The sequence below is a fragment of the Schistocerca gregaria genome, chromosome 7 (assembly GCF_023897955.1).
Source record: "Schistocerca gregaria isolate iqSchGreg1 chromosome 7, iqSchGreg1.2, whole genome shotgun sequence".
NCBI classification, from domain to species: Eukaryota; Metazoa; Arthropoda; class Insecta; order Orthoptera; family Acrididae; genus Schistocerca; species Schistocerca gregaria.
In genome coordinates, this window is record NC_064926.1 from 265325963 (window position 1) to 265346049 (window position 20087).

Here is a 20087-nt window from a genome sequence, read left to right on the forward strand (position 1 = left end):
CTGCTGTTTTGAGATGGCATTATGTGGGGCCGACGTACGCCGCTAGTGGTCATGGAAGGCGCCGTAACGGCTGTACGATACGTGAATGACATCCAATTGCGCAACCAAATCGGCAGCATACTGGCGAGGCATGCGTCTTCATGGACGACAATTCGTGGCCCCATCGTGCACGTCTTGTGAATGACTTCCTTCAGGATAACGATATCGCTCGACTATAGCGGCCAGCATGTTCTCCAAACATGAACCCTATCGATCATGCCTGGGATAGATTGGAAAGGGCTGTTAATGGACGACGTGACCCACCAACCACTCTGAGGGAGCTACGCCGAATCGCCGTTGTGGAGTGGGACAATCTGGACCAACATTGCCTTGATGAACTTGTGGATAGTGTTACGACGAATACAGGCATGCATCAATGTAAGAGGACGTGTTACTATGTATTAGAGGTACCGGTGTGTACAGCAGTCTGGACCACTACCTCTGAAGGTCTCGCTGTACGGTGGTACAACATGCAAAGTGTGGTTTTCATGAGCAATAAAAAGGGCGGAAATGATGTTTATGTTTATCTCTATTCCAATTTCCTGTACGGGTTCCGGAACTCTCTGAACTGAGGTGGTGCAAAACATGTTTTGATGTGCACTCATTTTCACCTAAATTCCTAATTCTAACTGGAAGTAGTGCACCAGAGACGTATCTCTGACGTAGACAAAGTTCTGTTTCGTTTAGGCGTCTTTCCACGCAGCCGGCTTTATAGCTGCCACGCGATGGGTACTAATCGCATTATTACACTGTAACTATCCAGCGCAGTTCACGAGCCGGTGATTCGCGCCAAACGGACACAGTGAACGCAGCGCTGATGACAGCACCGGTGTTGACGGATTAATCTCAAGTCAACACGCTCCCACCGCGCCCTGTTCTGTTTGTTCCGTAGAGTACGACAAGCGCTGAAGCGATTTGTCCACACACGAGAGAAGAGACAAGCGTCACGCACCGTACAAACACTGGTACAGGTGTTCCTGCAAAAGCAATTAGCCAAAGGTGGTAAGGTTGACTCGTCACTAGCTGGTTCACACCCTCAAAGCGGACGAAAGCTCGTCACGTTTGAAAACTACTCTGATTATTATTAAAATGACAGAGTTACCGTTTGTTATGTTTTAGACACGATACTTCAAAAAGCTTTGCAGCCTTCGAAAATTTACCCCGCTACGAAACATTCATCTTCTACGATTGCTTTATATTTGAGGAATGTTCGAACATATTATAGTAGAACACTCATGAAGCCTACCGACACTACAAAGTACATCAATCTCTTTTATCACGCTTCTGGCTTACAAAATACTGAAACAAGGTGATTATGTTAAGGGAGTTCTAAATAAGGTTACTGAAACAATGTGATGTTCCCTAGTTACCGTTATGAGAAGATCAGAGAGTTCAGTATGTTATTTAATAAAATTTTATTTAGGTAAGTCTCAGTATTATCACGAGAACGACAACAAACACATTATGGCGTCCTTTCCTCTCAGTAGCTGCACGAAACAGAGTTTCCGATAAGCTCACACTATCTGGTATTCGTAAGCAGATTATTTTTTGTTTTTAGCACGCAGTTCCCGAAACATGAAATATTGTATTGCTTGAGTTATGAATTTTTACCTATAGGGGAAGAAAAAGTGACGAATATCACGAAATAAAAGTATCGCATCTAGTGACCAAGCGCTATATTTACGGTGCTGAACATAATTACTCAAGCCTTCAAAAATAAGGGCATTCAGATGGCAACTCTGTCATCATTCAGATGATCACAAGTTTCAGTAAATGCTCGACATTAAAAATTTCAGAAAATGCTCGTGTTCACTTCTGCCACTGACTGAGCAAAAGGTTAGGAAACAGTGACTTAACTGAGAGCAACCCGGTTCGCATGATGGCTTAAAAGTAGACTGCCTGTCCCGATTTCCGCTCACGGAAGCCACAGTTTTAATGTTTTGATTCTGCGACGCTGATAGTCCAGCGAGTAACTGGAATGGAAAACTGCGCCTTGTCACGAATGAAAATCGTCAATCAAACAGCCTTTAATGATTAGACCAGAATAAATGTCCGGAAGCTTCCGTCGCTGCGGAATTTACTTCTGTTCCGAGGACTTGGCGCTGTTATTTTTTACTGCGAGTTTCGTTCTCATTCTCCTGCGAACTGCAGCAGCTACCTGCATAAGCATGGACGACTATTTAACGAGAGAACGTCGCCTGATGAATTCTGCAGCTCACAGCTCACCAGACTGCTGGCGTACATCACGTTAACGTAAACGTCCTGCGAAGCATTGTGTCACGTCCGTGTCTGAGTAGTAACTCCCGTTTGTCAAAGTATTCAACGAAGATTTAATAATTGTCAGATCGTAAGTAATGCGAGAACACACGAGCAGGTAATACTTCCCTGGAGTATTTAGACACAATGTAACATGAGCATTCGGTGGTCTCGCGGTTCTAGGCGCGCAGTCCGGAACCGTGCGACTGCTACGGTCGCAGGTTCGAATCCTGCCTCGGGCATGGATGTGTGTGATGTCCTTAGGTTGGTTAGGTTTAAGTAGTTCTAAGTTTTAGGGGACTAATGACCACAGCAGTTGAGTCCCATAGTGCTCAGACCCATGTGAACCATTTTTTTAACATGAGGATTTTATAATCAACTTGGGTAACTGGTAGCCTCTGAGGCTACTTGTGCAAATGTCGGACATGTGAAAACCACATGTTCAGGACTGTCTACCCCCCCTTCACAATCACACTATGGACTAGACCGAATCCCTAAACGGTGCAGGTTTATCTGGTAGGGTCTGTGGCTTGTCAAAAGTGCTCTACGCCTCTTCTAGGTTTCAAATATTTAAGCATCATTCTCTCCTTGACTGGTAGTAAATACTACTATTCTCTACGTGCTATTCTGATTAATCCCAATCTGATTGCCAGATTTATAAGGTAACAACTCATTTTCTCTTATATTTAGACAGACAATTCCATTGATTGTTTTTCCACTCTCATAAAATCCTGTTTCCTAAGCCAGTAGATGGCGGCCCTTCATCTTACAATTAACCCTTTCAGATCCTCTGGCTACAATTGTGTACATTAACTTTTATTGTGTCTTAGCTGTAAAAAAAGTATTTTTTACCAATGGAAACCTGAGGTACACGTTTGTGAACGTTCAACTGTTGGGCGTAACCATGAAAATATCAGCATGTCACTGTAGCAGTGCTCAGCAGCTCGTGAACACCAGAATAAACGGATGTGGTTGGTTCACTATATAAGAATTGAATACTGTTATTTTACATGGTCAATGCTGAATGATCATTTTACTTTTTATTACTATAGATAATACCTCGTAATTAGTTATTTTACTCCATAAAATGAAGACCAGTGTACGGAGTATGTTTTGAAAATGGGTATATATTTTGATATACGTCTTGCATCTAAAGTCACTAAAAAATCAGCGAACAGCATTACCACATAAAGAAAAAATTTCATTCCTCGAGAAAAGATTTAGGACTGAAAAGGTTAAGATAAATTGCACACAAACCCATTATTACCTCTAAACGACCAGCCGGAGTAGTGCCAAATGCTCCATAGTATCTGACGGCTACGTTTCTTTGCACTCTATTAAAGGGGTACATACAGTTACCGCACAATAAATTGAGGATACATTCTAATTTTTGTTGCTAAAAAATATAAAGAATAATTCGATGAAACGTGTTGTGTAAAGAAATGTGCATTCAGGTGACGAGAAAGTCTGACGCGTGGATAAATAACTAGTTCCTAAATGTTTTTATTAACAAGTGAAATTTATGAAATTCAAATGTTCAAATGTGTGTGTAATCTTATGGGACTTAACTGCTAAGGTCATCAGTCCCTAAGCGTACACACTACTTAACCTAAATTATCCTAAGGACAAACACACACACCCGTACCCGAGGGAGGACTCGAACCTCCGCCGGGACCAGCCGCACAGTGAAATTTATGCTTACAATAAAGTTTATATTCGTGGTTTCCTTGAGAACTCAACAAGTAGTGAACTTCTTGAATTTCTTCAACGTGAGTTTAACAGCTCTATAATACACAGGTAGAAAATTCATTGGCAACGACCTCGCCGCAGTGGTAACACCTGTTCCCGTCAGATAGTCAGGGATAAGCGCTGTCGGGTTTGGCTAGCACACGGATGGGTAACCGTCCGGTCTGCCGAGCGCTGTTGGCAAGCGGGGTGCTCTCAGCCCCTGTGAGGCAAACTGAGGAGCTACTTGACTGAGAAGTAGCGGCTCTGGTCACGAAAACTGACAACGACCAGGAGAGCGGTGTGCTGACCACGTGACCCTCCATATCCGCATCCAATGATACCTAAACGCTGAGGATGACACTGCGATACGACAGCACAGTTAGTGTCTTCCCAGACCTGTTAGTACGGAGTTAAGTTTAGTTTCTAGAGCATTCAATTACAGTTTTTAATGATTTGCATAAATTCTTGTGTATGTTGTACATCGTAATGAGTACCCTCTGAAAATTACAAGATGATTCGTGCAGTAGGCAAAAGCTAACAGGGAAACAATTTTGCAAATGTAGGAACGGAGAAGATGAGCTTCGAAACTTGAAAAAAGCTTTCCTGTACCTTATGGTGGCCTTTGTGAACTAAAACTGCCCAGGTGAATAGCATACCACTCATTGGTCTTCCTTTCTTGATTCATTTTGCGCTTTCACCCTCTTTCCTGCTTTATTTTTTTCTCTGATCGACTATTCTATCCTTTTTAAGAATCCTTCAAACAATTCATCATAATTTGCCTCATTAGTATTTTAAAGCTCTCGTTAACTACCAGTCTGCCATCCATTCCATCACCGAAAGTACTCACTTTATCAAAAGTCCCTATTTGAAAAATTCTTTCGTAGTAGATATTCTTTGAATATATCCTCAAAATTTTGGAATGGCTGACTCATTGGCGTTTTCAGTGGTTCAAATAGCTCTGAGCAAAATGGGACTTAACTTCTGAGGTCATCAGTCCCCTAGAACTTAGAACTACTTAAACCTAACGAACCTAAGGACATCACACACATCCATGCCCGAAGCAGGATTCGAACCTGCGTCCGTAGCGGTCGCTCGGTACCAGACTGTAGCGCCTAGAACCGCTCGGCCACATCGGACGGCCGTTTTCACTGAATCACCCCAAACAAATAAGTTTAAATCTGTATCATAAATCACATTTTCACTATTTACTACAGATTCTGTAGGACGAAAATAGGTTTTCACTTTTTGCGTCATAGAACTTGATGTATGGGGTCGATTATCATGATTTTTCTGTAAACTACTATGTCTGTTTTTTTTGTCGTTTTATAAGACTTTTGAACTTTCCTGTTTCAAAATAAAAAACAGTTGCTCGGAAACTGCACCAAAAGAGCAGTAGAAACAAGTGTACCCACTCAACAACACAACAAAACACAATGAAGCGACAAACAGTTCTAAGGTGAAGGTGAACACTTGAAGGATTGGAAAAATATGAGACCGCTATTAATGTGCCGTTCTGTGAGACAGAACTATGAAAAATTCATGCCAAAGTACTCATGACAGAAAACTAACAATTAGTAACTAATGGATAAAATGGGTATGCAACTTTCAAATGTCACAGGGCCACCAACATACATATACCTCTGTAAGTCGGTGACCTATAAAGATTGTGTGTCGAAATGTTCACATATCTAAAAGAATTGAAAATTTATGGGCAGCAAATTTTGGAAGCTGAACTTTTTGAGCCCACATAAGGGATAGTGAATGGGTGTTTACAGCTCGTACAGACACCAGACAGCAGTTACAAGAATCGGGGGGCAAGAAAGGGAGGCAGTGGTTGAGATGGGAGTGAGACAGATTCTAGCCTATACCCGTTGTTGATCATTCTGTACACTGAGCAAGCAGTAAAGGAAACCAAAGAATAATTGTGTATAAGAGTTAAAGTTCAGGGAGTATAAGTAAAAACTTTGAGTTTTGTCGATGACACTAAAATTCTGTAAGAGACAGCAAATGAATCGGAAAAGCAGTTGAAAGAAATGGACAGTTTCTTAAAAGGAGGATATAAGATGAAGGTCAACAAAAACAAAACAAGGATACCGGAATGCCACAGAATTAAATAAGGCGGTGCTGAGGGAATTAGATTATGAAACAAAACACAGAAAGTACTAGATGAGTTCTGCTATTTCGATGGTAAAATAAATGATGAGGTAGAGAGGATGTAAAATGTGGACTGGGAACGGAAAGAAAGGCGCTTCTGAAGAAGAGAAGTTTGTTTAGATTGTATGTATATTCAGTTGTTAAGAAGTCTTTTCTGAAGGTATTTGTCTGGATTGTAGCCACGTATGAAAGTGAAACATGGACGATGAACAGTTCAGACAATAGTAGAATAGAGGCTTTTGAAATGTGGTGTTGTAGAACAATGCTGAAGATTCGACGGGTAGATGCGTAACTAATAGAGAGGTACTGAATAGAATTGGGAAGAAAAAAAAAAAATGTGGCACAACTTGACTGAAGGAAGAGATCAGTTGATAGGACACTTTCTGAAACATCAAGTGATCAACAGTTTTGTACTGTGGTGGTGGGGGGGGGGGGGGGGGGGGGAGGGGTGATGGAAGGTAAAAATCGTACAGGAAGAACAAGAGATGAATACAGTAAGGGCCGGCCGGAGTGGCCGAGCGGTTCTAAGCGCTACAGTCTGGAACGGAGCGACCGCTACGGTGGCAGGTTCGAATCCTGTCTCGGGCATGGATGTGTGTAATGTCCTTAGGTTAGTTCGGTTTAAGTAGTTCTAAGTTCTAGGGGACTGATGACCTCAGAAGTTAGATCCCATAGTGCTCAGAGCCATTTGAACAATACACTAAGCAGATGCAGAAGGATGTACGTTGTAGTAATTGATGATGCTTGCACAAGCTAGAATAGCATGGAGATCTACATTAAACCAGTGTCCGGAATGAAGACAACAACAACAACAACAACAACTACTACTACTACTACTACGACTACTGTATCAGCTCTTTTGAGGGCCGCGGACAGCCTTACCAGTTTAGGTTTGTGGGCCTACGCACTTGTCGCGTATCCCAAAACTTAATCAAGTGAGTTATTGTGGTATGTGTTTATCACTTTAAGCTGGAGATGAAATAGTCATTAAGTATCCCAGACAAATCTCTGTAAACCTGTCGGTTTAGTGGGTGTTCGTCGTGTGCAGGCAAGGTGATGTCCTGTTTACTACGTAATACCAACGATTTCACCGTTATAGCGAACAATTACCAACGGAAGCTCGCGGACGGGCGCAGCGAGTGAATACGCCTCCGCGGAGATTCCAGCGCCGCCGTGGCAGCCTCGTGTTGCACAGCGCTGGCGCCGGTGGCGCCGCGACGCCTTGCGCCCCCACCGGATATCCGTGCAATTAGGTCGCCGCGCCTCGCCTCAGACGCCGCCTTCCCAGCCGACTCCTGCCCAAGGGACGCCACCGCCAGAACAACGCCGGCCTGGCCTGCAGTCCCGCCTTGGCGTTAATTAAAATCTCAAACAGTGCTCGCGTCCAGATCAAAGGCCAGGAACTGGCGTAATAAGGACGGACACCGCCAGGACGCGGCTGCCGCCAGTTACCGGCTGGAGTCGCCCCTGTTCGCGTGTATGTTGTGTGGGAGGGTGAGAGGCGTGGCACGTGGCAATGGGAGAGAGGGTGGAGCCATAATTTTCAGCCCATCAGGCGAAAATGCCGATAACTTTGAAAATAGTTCAAATGGCTCTGAGCACTATGGGACTTAACTTCTGTGGTCAACAGTCCCCTAGAACTTAGAACTACTTAAACCTAACTAACCTAAGGACTTCACACACATCCATGATAGTTTTCAACAAGACGGCGTGAAACAATGCCGTCACGTAGGATGAAGCTGACCGATTTTGGACTTCAAACTTAAATAATTCTGAAACAAGTGAAAGTCATATACAGTGTGTCCCAGTTAGCCATGCCACCTCATATATCTACATCTAAATCTACATTTATACTCCGCAAGTCGCCCAACGGTGTGTGGCGGAGGGCACTTCACGTGCCACTGTAATTACCTTTCTTTCCTGTTCCAGTCGCGTATGGTTCGCGGGAAGAACGACTGCCGGAAAGCCTCCATGCGTTCTCGAATCTCACTAATTTTACACTCGTGATCTCCTCGACAGGTATAAGCTGGGCGAAGCAGATGTCATACATACTCCGTTTTGAAGAGAACCTCTGGAAATTCTTTTTGCAAACATTCGATTAGCGACCCATGGGTCACAAGACAAACGTCAATACGGCAATCGAATTCTTGCCATACGTGTCCCAGCATGGCATCGTCGATTGTGTCCTCTCCCGGAGCTCTGCTACATCACGTGGTATAGGCGGTACAAACACCAGATCTTTTGTGTGTCCTCACAGAAAAAAAGTCACACGGAGTGAGATCTGGTGATCGGGGAGGCCATTTCATGAAACAGCTGTTTCCCTTTGTAGCACGGCCGTCATGTTTGCGACTAGCGCTAACTATCGGCAAATTGCCAAACTACGCTGTTGCGGTATACACAAAGAAAAACCCTTTCAGGGTTTCTCTTCAAAGTGATATATGTATGATATGTATACAATGTTTGGTTCCTGTGTAGTAAATAATTGAAAGTGTTCTGGACTTGATGTATACCTATATAACTGTGGACTCGACCCGGGTGTCAAGTAAACCGTTTATCCATTATGTGTTAACAGTGGATAGTTTATGACTCTATGGTTACTTAAATTGTTCCGTAATGTTATCAGTAAATGAATCAAAAACTGGTATAATAATTAAATTTTCATACTAATTTCAGAGTAACATACAAATAAAATTTAAGGACGGTTAATGTGATCATAAATTTCCTTTATGAAATTCTGTAGAAACACACACGCCCCTTCTGTAGCAATAAAAACTGGCTGACCACATTGTGTTTTAGCACGACGACCACGAATCCTGTTTATCAGGTTTCCTTTGGGGATATTATCGAGTTGGCTAGTCTCGTTGATGCTTATTTTCCCATTAAAAAATTCTATGAATCATACTTCCAAAACATCCGGGATAGATTTCTTTATTTCGACCGATTAACGTAAGTAAACACGCTCCATTTTCACACAGACAACTCTCACCATCTCAGCTGTATGCTACAAAAAAATCGAACTGCGACCTACGTCATAAATTCATAAGTTAACCGACAGAAACTTGCAACAACGATCTCCTCTCTCCACCAGTAGAGTATTGTAGACGACTGTTGCCGCATCCAGCGTGTCACATTGTTTCTGCGTTGGTTAGGTCATATTCTTCTGGCATTCCCGAATTGTTTGTCATAAAAGAACCGTTCGAAAAAAGGCAGTCAGAGCCATCTAGGTTCCATCAAGAATTACAAAGTTTTATTCGTGCATCTATAAATAGGGAAGTACAATAAATTAATTTTTGTTATTGCTCTTATTGTGTGTTGTGGAGGGTCAATGCACAACATACATAACACTTACATACACGAGTTGTTTTGTCAGTCACACGTATAAAAGTTGTAGTTCATAAAAGACTAAAGAAAATCATTTCTCCTGAAAACGATCAGTATTAAGACACAGGTTCTTAATACTGTGCATTTAGCCACTGCCACGAATTATGAACTTTCGGATAATAAATTTAATAATTAAAATGAATGAATTTTCATTATCATTGTGTAAATATTCGATTTTTTAAAAAATTTTCGGTCACCTTCATCCCACCAGTCAACTTTACTCCATTTAGTCTGATATCATAGCTACTAATGAACTCGTTTTCTTTCCTCTACTGCCTATAGTTATTGTGAAAACTTCGAAATGATGTAAAACACCATGTAAAGTTTGCAGCAAAAAATGTAGTCGTTGGTCAGTTTACGTTGGTGCATTACAGGTCATGCAAATCTGTGTACCAGATGTAGCTAACATACAGGATTTGTTTTTAATGGTGGAAGGACAGTAAATCCGCGAAGTATTTGGAAGCTGGCCACGAAGAGGCGGGCAGTGTGGCGCCAGATGTGAGGCTGGCGCCGCCTGCTGTGTATTTTTTTTTTTTTTTTTTTTTTTTTTTCCCCTCCCGTGTCGCTCCTGCAGGGACACAAGTGTCGCATGGACAACGGTCGCATCGCACGACTTTTGTAGCAACGTATAGTATTGTATATCGCATCGACTCCGGGAGAACCACTCCTTGCAGGGTTGTGGGGCGGGGGGCGGGGAGGGGGCTTAGTACGCCGGCCGTAGTGGCCGAGCGGTTCTAGGCGCTTCAGTCTGGAACCGGGCGACCGCTACGGTCGCAGTTTAGAATCCTGCCTCGGGCATGGATGTGTGTAATGTCCTTAGGCTAGTTGGGTTTAAGTAGTTCTAAGCTCTAGGGGACTGATGACCTCAGCTGTTAAGTCCCATAGTACCCAGAGCCATTTTTTTGGGCTTAGTAGATAAGACTTTGATAAGGAACGCATATCCACAATTGTAAAGTCTGAAGATCGGATCACTTTCAAATCTCGCGCTTCACGTCACGCACACAGCGGAAACAATGAGTTCTGACTTGTTTCAAGAACTCGCGGTCGGTTTCTCAGGTGACAAAAGACCTCCTCTTTAAAGTTAAGAGTGTGGCGCGCCCACAGTGAACCCTCCCAGCTGCGAAGGTGCCAGTTCCTGGCCGCCGTTGCTGTAGTCAGACCGAAATGGTATGTGATGGACTGAGGCGATCCAGAAAAAGCTCTCGATACATGCGTTGCGTATCTCTACCATTTCCGTAAATTATCAATATATCTGTGTATTCTTCAAACGTGTATTCCGCCGTCCTGTACCGCCTTCTGGCGTACACGCTGCTCAGTGACGGTCCGACAAAAGAGAAAAACGCTGTGTGCGTGACGTGAAACGCGAAATTTGAAAGTGATCCGATCTTCAGACTTTACACTTCCGGATATGCGTTCCTTATCAAAGTCTTACCTACAAAGCCAAAAATAAAAAAAAAAATTAAAAATGGCTCTGGGTACCATGGGACTTAACAGCTGAGGTCATCAGTCCCCTAGAGCTTAGAACTTCCTAAGCCTAACTAGCCTAAGGACATCACACACATCCATGCCCGAGGCAGGATTCGAACCTGCGACCGTAGCGGTCGCGCAGTTCCAGACAGAAGCGCCTAGAACCACTCGGCCACAGCGGCCGGCCAGTAATTTCCTATGGAAAACTCAGGAGAAGTAGCTGTCAAACTCCGGCCCAAAAGCCGGACCAATATACAGAGGGGTGCGCAAATGTGTGTGTGTGTGTGTGTGTGTGTGTGTGTGTGTGTGTGTGTGTGTGTGTGTGTGTGTGCGCGCGCGCACGCACTCTAGTTAGTTGGTTGGTAGAGGGGAGCAAATAGCGAGGTCATCGGCTCCAGCGGATTAGGGAATGGATGGGGAAAGGAGTCGGCTGTGTCCTTTCAAAGCAACCGCCCCGGCATACATTTGAAGATTTTGACGAATTCACGGAAAACCTAATCAGGATGGCGGACGCGGGTTTGAGCCGTCGCCCCCCCGAATACGAGTCCCGTCTGCTAACCACTGCGCCACCTCGCTTGGTAATCTAGGTAGAAAAAAAGATTCATCCGAAAACTAGCGAAGTTTTCAGACTTCCTTAACTGCCTGTGGAAGAGTCAACGCCCCTGCTATTGGATGAATCGCTATTTCTACTCCCAAACCATTCATATCCTTCCAGAGCTTTGAATCGTTCAAAAATGGTACAAATGGCTCTGAGCACTAGGGGACTTGACCGAGCGAGGTGGCGCAGTGGTTAGACACTGGACTCGAATTCGGGAGGACGACGGTTCAATCCCACGTCCGGCCATCGTGATTTAGGTTTTCCGTGATTTCCCTAAATCACTCCAGGCAAATTCCGGGATGGTTTCTCTGAAAGGGCATTGCCGACTTCCTTCCCCATCCTTCCCTAATCCGATGAGACCGATGACCACGCTGTCTGGTCTCCTTTCCCAAGCAACCAACTAGGTGACTTAACATCTCAGGTCATCAGTTCAAATGGCTCCGAGCACTATGCGACTTAACTTCTGAGGTCATCAGTCGCCTAGAACTTAGAACTACTTAAACCTAACCAACCTAAGGACGTCACACACATTTATGCGCGAGGCGGGATTCGAACGCGCGACCGTAGCGGTTGCGCGGTTCCAGACTGAAGCGCCCAGAACCGCTCGGACACCATCGGTCGGCCTTTGAATCGTCATGAAATGTAAAAAACATACTCCATATTTAATTAATGCAGGTAAAAGAAAAATTAAAAAGCTTCAGTAAATTTAAATATCTTGTTAAGGTAAAACAGAAAAACAGCAAAGGCTAATAATCTCAGCGCAAGGAGATATAAATGGCCTTTTAATAGACAAAAAATATGTACAAAACATAGGAAGGAAAGTCCTAAGAATAATATTGGGTTCAGTAAAATACAACGGTGAACACATAAACATAAATAATGAAGATCTTATTCAAGAAAACTAAACGTAGTGATGAGAAACCGTAGAATAATGTTTTATGGCCGTCTGGTTCATATGAATGAAAACAAGATAGGCAAGAAAATTTCTGAACCTGTCAAACGGACAAGAAATCAGAAGTGATTCGAAAAGAGGTTAAACAGAGGAAAATGAAATGCATAACAGAGTTACGTTTCCAAACAAGTTTTCTTATCTCTATGTCCAAAGAAAACCAAAAGAGAAAACTCGTGCAATGTGGTCAGAAGTTTGGGAACAACAGCACTCAGATCATTGGAAAAACTGTTTTTATTAGAAGTAGGCGTTTGTGTAGTCAATAGGAGGCGAAGGTTGAGTAAAAGGTATCTGTACTACCAAAAACTATAATTGTGCTTTCGCAACAGCTTAAGGATCCGAGGCAAACTCAACGCTCCTGAGAAATCGGGGGTACTACACATTTTTGTGATGGGGTAATTTGCTTACACATCACAAGCTTCACATAATACTACAGGTTGGAACATCTACGACTGTACTCTCATATTATTGTTGAATACCAATAAGTGACTTCTTATCAACTGCTAGTTACTCTAACGAAATTCAACATTTGCAGATTTTGTCCTAGTGCCGCATACCACTCGGAGAGGGGAGGGGGGGATGCACACTAGCAAAATAAAGAAACATATTTGAATAGCAATGTGACCTATTGAAAAGCTACAACAATGAGCAGTGGCAGGAGCAGTCAATGCGATACAATCGATGTTATTTGCTACCTGTCCGGTGTATGAATTTACTATAGAATAGCATTACGTCCGTGTTAACGACCCTTTACAGTTAGGAGTGATAAGACTACCGTAATGTGGAATGAAATACATAAAACAATCTTTCAAAAATAATGCGCTATTGGCTATTACGTCGTACAGTTGCCTCATTACCTTCCAAAAATTGCCCTGTGGTTAAGGCCTTGAGTTTACCTTTGGGAGAAGCGGGGTTCAGATATCTGCCTGTGAATCCAGATTTTGATTTTTTCCGCAGTTTACCGGAGATGACTAAAGAAAGGTAGCGGAGTGGTTCCTCTGAAGAGGGCATACTCTATCCTATTTCTCACTCATGTCCTATACAAGTGAGTGCTCCGTCTCTAACTAACTCGTCATCAACGAGACATCTTTCTTTCTTATAGGTACTCATCACACATTAATGTTACTCTCATTCTTTACAGTCTTTCTCTCTCTTGCACACACAAACACACACACGTATGTGCGAACATTTTCGAAACTGTTTTCTCCAATCATGCGCACGCACTAACAGCACATTCTGTATTTACAGCAATCTTCAAGGGGGGGGGGGGGGCGTAAACGTGCAACTTTTCAGTTCACAGTGGTAGCGGCGCTTCACCAAAATCAGAAGAGATGTGCAAATGCAGAACGATTCAAAGCTGTAAGTGTATCGTCGGAAGTAAAATAAAACTTTCGTTGTTTGATGAATGACGATCTGCACACTTGTATGAGCTACTTTACCCACTTATGTGTTTTTCGATCAGAATGATTAAAGGAGATAACGCACTAAGTGATCTATACCCTAACCCTCTTTCCCGATATCGCAAGGCACGTTTCATTTGTAATAAATTAGATCAACAAAAAGTACCCCTTTTTGTGCTAAACGTCTGTCCGAGATCTAACCTTGACCTAACAACCATAAATCGACCACAAAACATGAGAAAGAAACGAATGTGTGTTAACATGGCACGAAATTAGGACCACAAGCTTTTCAGACAATGCGACATTAAAGATAACGGGCTCCATGCAGAGAAAAAAGGCCCGCTCGGCAACAGACATAATCAGTAAACCCGACAGAGATTAATATCTCTGAATAAATGCCATACACAACGGTGGCTTCCAAAAGAGAATGAAGCATGAAAACTAGAAACTGTCTGAAACCTGCAGGAATTAATGACAGTTCTAGACCCAAGATAAGGAAATCAGATTTATGGGGCGAACACACGCAGTTTACGAGCAATGGAGACGACCAACTACAACTCGAAGCGAGACAAAATACTCGGCAGTGTATCTCTGTGGCATACACTGAAGTACTTTTAGAGCAGAGAGGAAGCATATATAGACAAAATATGATTGCTCATAAATGAATAAGTGCTGTAAGTACTGTTTCTATGCGTCGTCTTCCAGAGGAAAGGAGATAAATATTTCCGGTTGTATTATTAGTGATTCATACCGCTGACTCTTGTCTCTTCAAGATCTCGTTATGATTTAAGTGCTTCGCCGAAAGAGCTGCAACATCTAAGGCTCCGCCTTACACAGAAATATCGACAATTTCACCTCTTAACTGTACAATAATAAGTACGTTCACATGCGATTCTCAGTACACTCTAGCGATTTCCGCTGCTCAAACTATGGAACTGATTGATGACGTTTTTTCCGCGCTCGTTTAACCTGAGAGCAACTACAATTAGTACGAAAACTTCAATAATGTGGGTGAACACCCAATGTACTCCAGAATTTAGCATTTGACAAGTGGAAATCACTTATTGTCGGACTGAAAGAGAACCTCAATAAACATACATCTCGTCATAATCCTACTTGTTCGATGATGTCCTAGCTAGAACAAAGGGCCTTTGACAATCAACACACCATTACTTTAGTAATCCGTTCTTTCCAAGCAAAGAGTGCATTAAATTGGTAACAATCCACATCCGTTTATAGATGTAACTGCAATGCCAACGATACAATTGAATATGCCATCTTTCAGCATTTTGTAACTACGTTTGGGAAAATATGTACCTCTTTTCAAAGTGGGTGACGCAATCTGAGCGTATTTTCGAAATAAATACAAAAGGAGAAAATAATAGAACATAACGGCTCCTAGACGACGATCCCGTTAATGACGTAGCACACACTCTCAGCAGGGGAGGAAATCGGCTGTACCCTCCCAACGCCATCATCTGGCTTCTACGGCAGAGCGAACTCATCTGTGTCTATGAACAGGAATTTGAACGGCGGTCATCTCGAATACAAGTCCAGTGTCGTAACACTCAGCCACTTCGCTCTGTCAACTAGTTCGAGAAATCACTGACCCATATCGAGATTAAAAACCTGCGAAGGCCCGTGATTATTCGAGTTCCTGTTATCAAACAGACTTTAGGACTGGGATGTAACAATACGATTGACTTAACAAGACAAATCTGCTAAACTAGTGGTCTGTAACTGCGCAAGAGAAAGAAAGCCATAATAGCCTACATTTCTCGTTGCACATGTGTAATAAATACGTAATGTAACATTTTATCCCTAAGTACGAATCTCTGTAAGAAGAACCTCATTAGGCCATTATTAGGAATGCGACGAATATAACAACAGCAACTCCCATCAATAAGCTAGAAACTGACATGTTAATGCGCACGACACAGGTACATTTATCCGGATACGTTAAACTCTTATGAGCTAATTTAAATTGGTCTTGAGTATTGGAGAATGACTCTTTATAAGGGAGATCAAAGGTTACGTAAGAACAGACTCTTTTCTCCTTAAATTCATTACTTCTTTCCGAGTTTTTCAGAGGGTGTTGTTATACAAGAAGGTATGTGATTACAGTTATAATGTCACGGCTATTCTTACGCACTGGGCACGTAACGGTTGATGCAATCGTTGCATTCGCTTCATAGTCCAAACTACAGAGTTGAAAGGCCATGAATGCGGACAAACTCGTCTTTCGGTTTAATCAGATTAGTTATAATATATGTAGACACATACTTCGTCTTTTCCTTCTGAAACAATTATTCACTAGAATAAGAAGCATACGAGACTAATCATATGCAGTCTCTGAAGAACGTTGTTGCATAAAACGGAATGGTAGCGCACACATACAAGATCTCCATTTACATAAATGTGTACCTAAAATCTAGGTAATATTCTCTCACTTAGCACTAATGTATTCCAAAATTGCGCACATCGCAATCCACATCCACGACATATCACTTTGATCATATGCCCCAGTAAGCTCTAATTTTGTTTTTGTACATAGATACGAAACGAAAAAGCTTCACTTAGAGCGAAACTGCGTCTAGTGCTTCACATCGAACGTAAATGTATTTTATGTTTAATAAAAGCTAGGGCCTCTGCAGATATAAAAATTGTGTTCTGGTTGTAGTGTATAGTATTTCGAAACTGCGTTCATGAAGAAAGGTCTACATATTAGCTTCATCCAAGCGATATGTCGTAACGTTTAAGGTACTTGAAATTTTAGGTAGATTTTAACAAACAGGAGCTACAAGAATGAGTTCACAAAAAGTAGAACTGTATTTTAATAAATATTTCTAAATTTCACAGATAAAGAAAGGTAAGCACATTCGCTCAACAGAGAGATGTGCCGGGTGGTGAAACATTTAACATTTTGCTCCGTTCTGTTACACCAATGAGAAGGTACACAAAGAAATACCACTGCCTAACAGATTAATACCAGTGTGATAATATAAATCACTGAACACGCCTGGAGAGACATCAGTTCATTGGCCGGTAGTTTCTTTTTTTCCTCCTGCTAACAAGAACGTTCTTCACCTACATGTCATCCAAAGTATTCGAGCAGATTTTCTTAAGCAATGGAACTTCACTTCATTATGCTGGCGATGCCCTGTAATCATGCCTAGCTCGAGACAGAAACTGCATCATGAACTGGCCGCGTCGACCTACAAAAGCGCCACTTTATTAATCCCATCCACAACACTGTGGAAAGAATCAAATTTACAGGCCTACTGACATTTTCGAAATGAACCGGCAGCACTAATGCACAATAACGATAACTAATCACGTAATGCGCAAAATGAGCAACGCAAGAGCGGATCTTGACAACGTGCTGATGCCACGTAAACAAACAGCGTTCGCAAGCGGTTCCCTTGTATTCCCTCACAGACGATTAGCATTCCGAACCGGCTCTCAACTACAGTTCGGGTGGAGCACAGCCGCCAGTTGAGAACGCCAGCTCGGCTCCCCGCGAGCTTAATTCTTGAATAGCGGAGGCCCGGCGGCTGGGTGCCCGGCGGCGAGGCGGTGCTCTTTGAGTCATCAGCCAGCGCCGACGGGAACATTACGTGCGCCCCCTGGCTGTAGCCACTCCGAAGCAGACGTCGGCAGCACCCAGACGGCACGTCACGAACGAGGTGGCTCTGTACGCGGAAATGGAAGCGAAATTTAACGGCCTACGTGACAAGAAATAAAAGCCAGGAGAGTAGAAAGAACCTAAGGGATCAACAACACAATGCCTGTCCTGTACCAAGGGAAGAACACAAGTTTACAATGTGAGTGAGAGTACCTAGCAGGCTTACGATACCGCCTACACGTAATAAAACTACGTTGTAACATGAATCAAAACATCAGCGATGTTCTCGCCAGACTACAGTGAAAACAATAGGCAAGAGCGAACAAATATAATGTGTGAAGAGGACTGTCTGCTGAGCAGCGCACTACTTTCAGCAGTCGACTTAATTCAGAATGATGTAGTGAAAAAAAGTCGAAAAACAATTACAATAACGACGTTTCCTTACTTCACCGACAAATGCAAGGACAAATGATACTGAATGACCGAAACACCCAAGCGCCCATCGCTGTCAACAGGACGGACGTAACTATAAAAAAAGAGCAAAATATTTCCAACATAAAAAATAGTTAATTCGGTTCTAGCTTTTAGAAGAGTACACCAACGATGACTAGCTAACCCAGCAAGATTTGGAGAAAATAAACCTTCTCATTGATTACGGTATATGTGCGAGCTAAGTAAACATCTTTTGCAGAAAGTGTGCTAATAGTTGCCGAACAAATGCATCAAAGTGTCAGGTTTAGAGCAACTGTATCAAATAAACGTGACCGCATAAGGCCACTACTGACAACGTGGCAACATAGTTCTTCCGCCACATTTTACGCCAGGGTTTGTTGGCGTTCAGTAGTGATAGGTCTATTTCAAAATGGTACGCCTTTTTGGGAATGACACTTAAAACATGCATAGACGACCCGACAAAGTTCTTTGCTCCGTATTCTACTTCCTTCTTTGTGTTGTTAACGTATCATAACTTTTGAGCCAAACATGCAATTTTTTTATCAAACAGGCATGTTCACTCCCATATTAGTGATAAAACAAAATAATACTGCCCTGCGTCTCTTTATCTTTGGATTACTTTTGAGAGTGAAGAGTAGAAGACATCTTATACACAGTGCGATTAAGACAGTTCCTACGGCGATGCTGCACCGTGCAGCGACATCTTAATCCTTTAGAGTTCCAATGAAACAGAAGAGGTACCAGCTACCTGCTACCTTAACAAAAATCGTAGGACGTCACTTAGTAAGTCTAGCAATTCACGCCTGCAAAGCTAGAAGTAGGAGGAAAATAAATCACAGAATTCATAAATGCGGGAAGACGTTCACCAACATACCTTGGCAGATCATTTCCATTTCCAGCCACTCCACTGTGTTAAAATTCTCCGAACGGCAACAAGCACATTTCTGTCGGGCCACCAAAGATCTTCTTTCTTATATCAACATTGCACGAAAGAAAGTTGCGACACAAAAACACATGGCATTATAGTTAAGAATTTTGTCTTTTTTAATTTCCTTCACTTGCACACGTGATATTGGCTACAAAAATACGGCAACGTTATCCTCTAAGCAACGCAGATAAAAAAAATTATCGCAAAGAACGCACGCACACACAGACGAAGACAGCTCGCTGTCACACTGCATCCCGGAGAAGAGACGCATTCGCTGCTACTGTTTCGCCGGCGGCCGTGGGCGGACGCATCGTGGTGCCGGTCGCCGCTGCCTGCTCTAACAATGTGTCGGCCGGCCACAGGATCGGTCACTTGCTACGACTCCGCACGCCTCCCCTCTTATGCGTTCACTTGCGCTCTCGGTGGAAGCCGGAGCGCGACTGAGGATCGCCGGCTGCGCGCGCCCGATGGCTCTTCCCTCCCCACCCCTCCCCCCTCCACCCTTGCCCCTTCGCTGCCCCTCCCGGGCTTATTCCCCACCACGCCTCCGCCACCCCACGCCAGCGGCACCAGCGCCCCAGCCCCCACCGACGCCTATACCAATAGCTCGCACTTCGGTGTCGCCGTCCGGTCTTCGGCAGCGGCGGCGTCTCGCCAGCAACTGCTGTGACCACTGACGAATACATCTACATCTACATGACTACTCTGCAATTCACATTTAAGTGCTTGGCAGAGGGTTCATCGAATCACAATCATACTATCTCTCTACCGTCCCACTCCCGAAAAGCGCGCGGGAGAAACGAACACCTAAACCTTTCTGTTGAAGCTCTGATTTCTCTTATTTTATTTTGATGATCATTCCTACCTATGTAGGTTGGGCTCAACAAAATATTTTCGCATTCGGAAGAAAAAGTTGGTGACTGAAATATCGTAAATATATCTCGCCGCGACAAAAAAGTCTTTGCTTTAATGACTTCCATCCCAACTCGTGTATCATATCTGCCACACTCTCTCCCCTATTACGTGATAATACAAAACGAGCTGCCCTTTTTTGCACCCTTTCGATGTCGTCCATCAATCCCACCTGGTAAGGATCCCACACCGCGCAG

At 43.2% G+C, this 20087-nt stretch overlaps 1 protein-coding gene across 1 annotated transcript in view; it reads right to left on the minus strand.

Annotated features, from left to right (window-relative positions):
- The window catches only part of LOC126282169 (teneurin-m), a 1262550-nt gene extending 1243130 nt beyond the window's left edge, over positions 1–19420 (minus strand). The window contains exon 1 of the mRNA XM_049981693.1: positions 18925–19420. Coding sequence (XP_049837650.1) covers positions 18925–18943 — 19 coding nt within the window. The 5' untranslated portion in view covers positions 18944–19420. The remainder of the gene's footprint in view (positions 1–18924) is intronic.
- Positions 19421–20087: the final 667 nt, after the last annotated feature.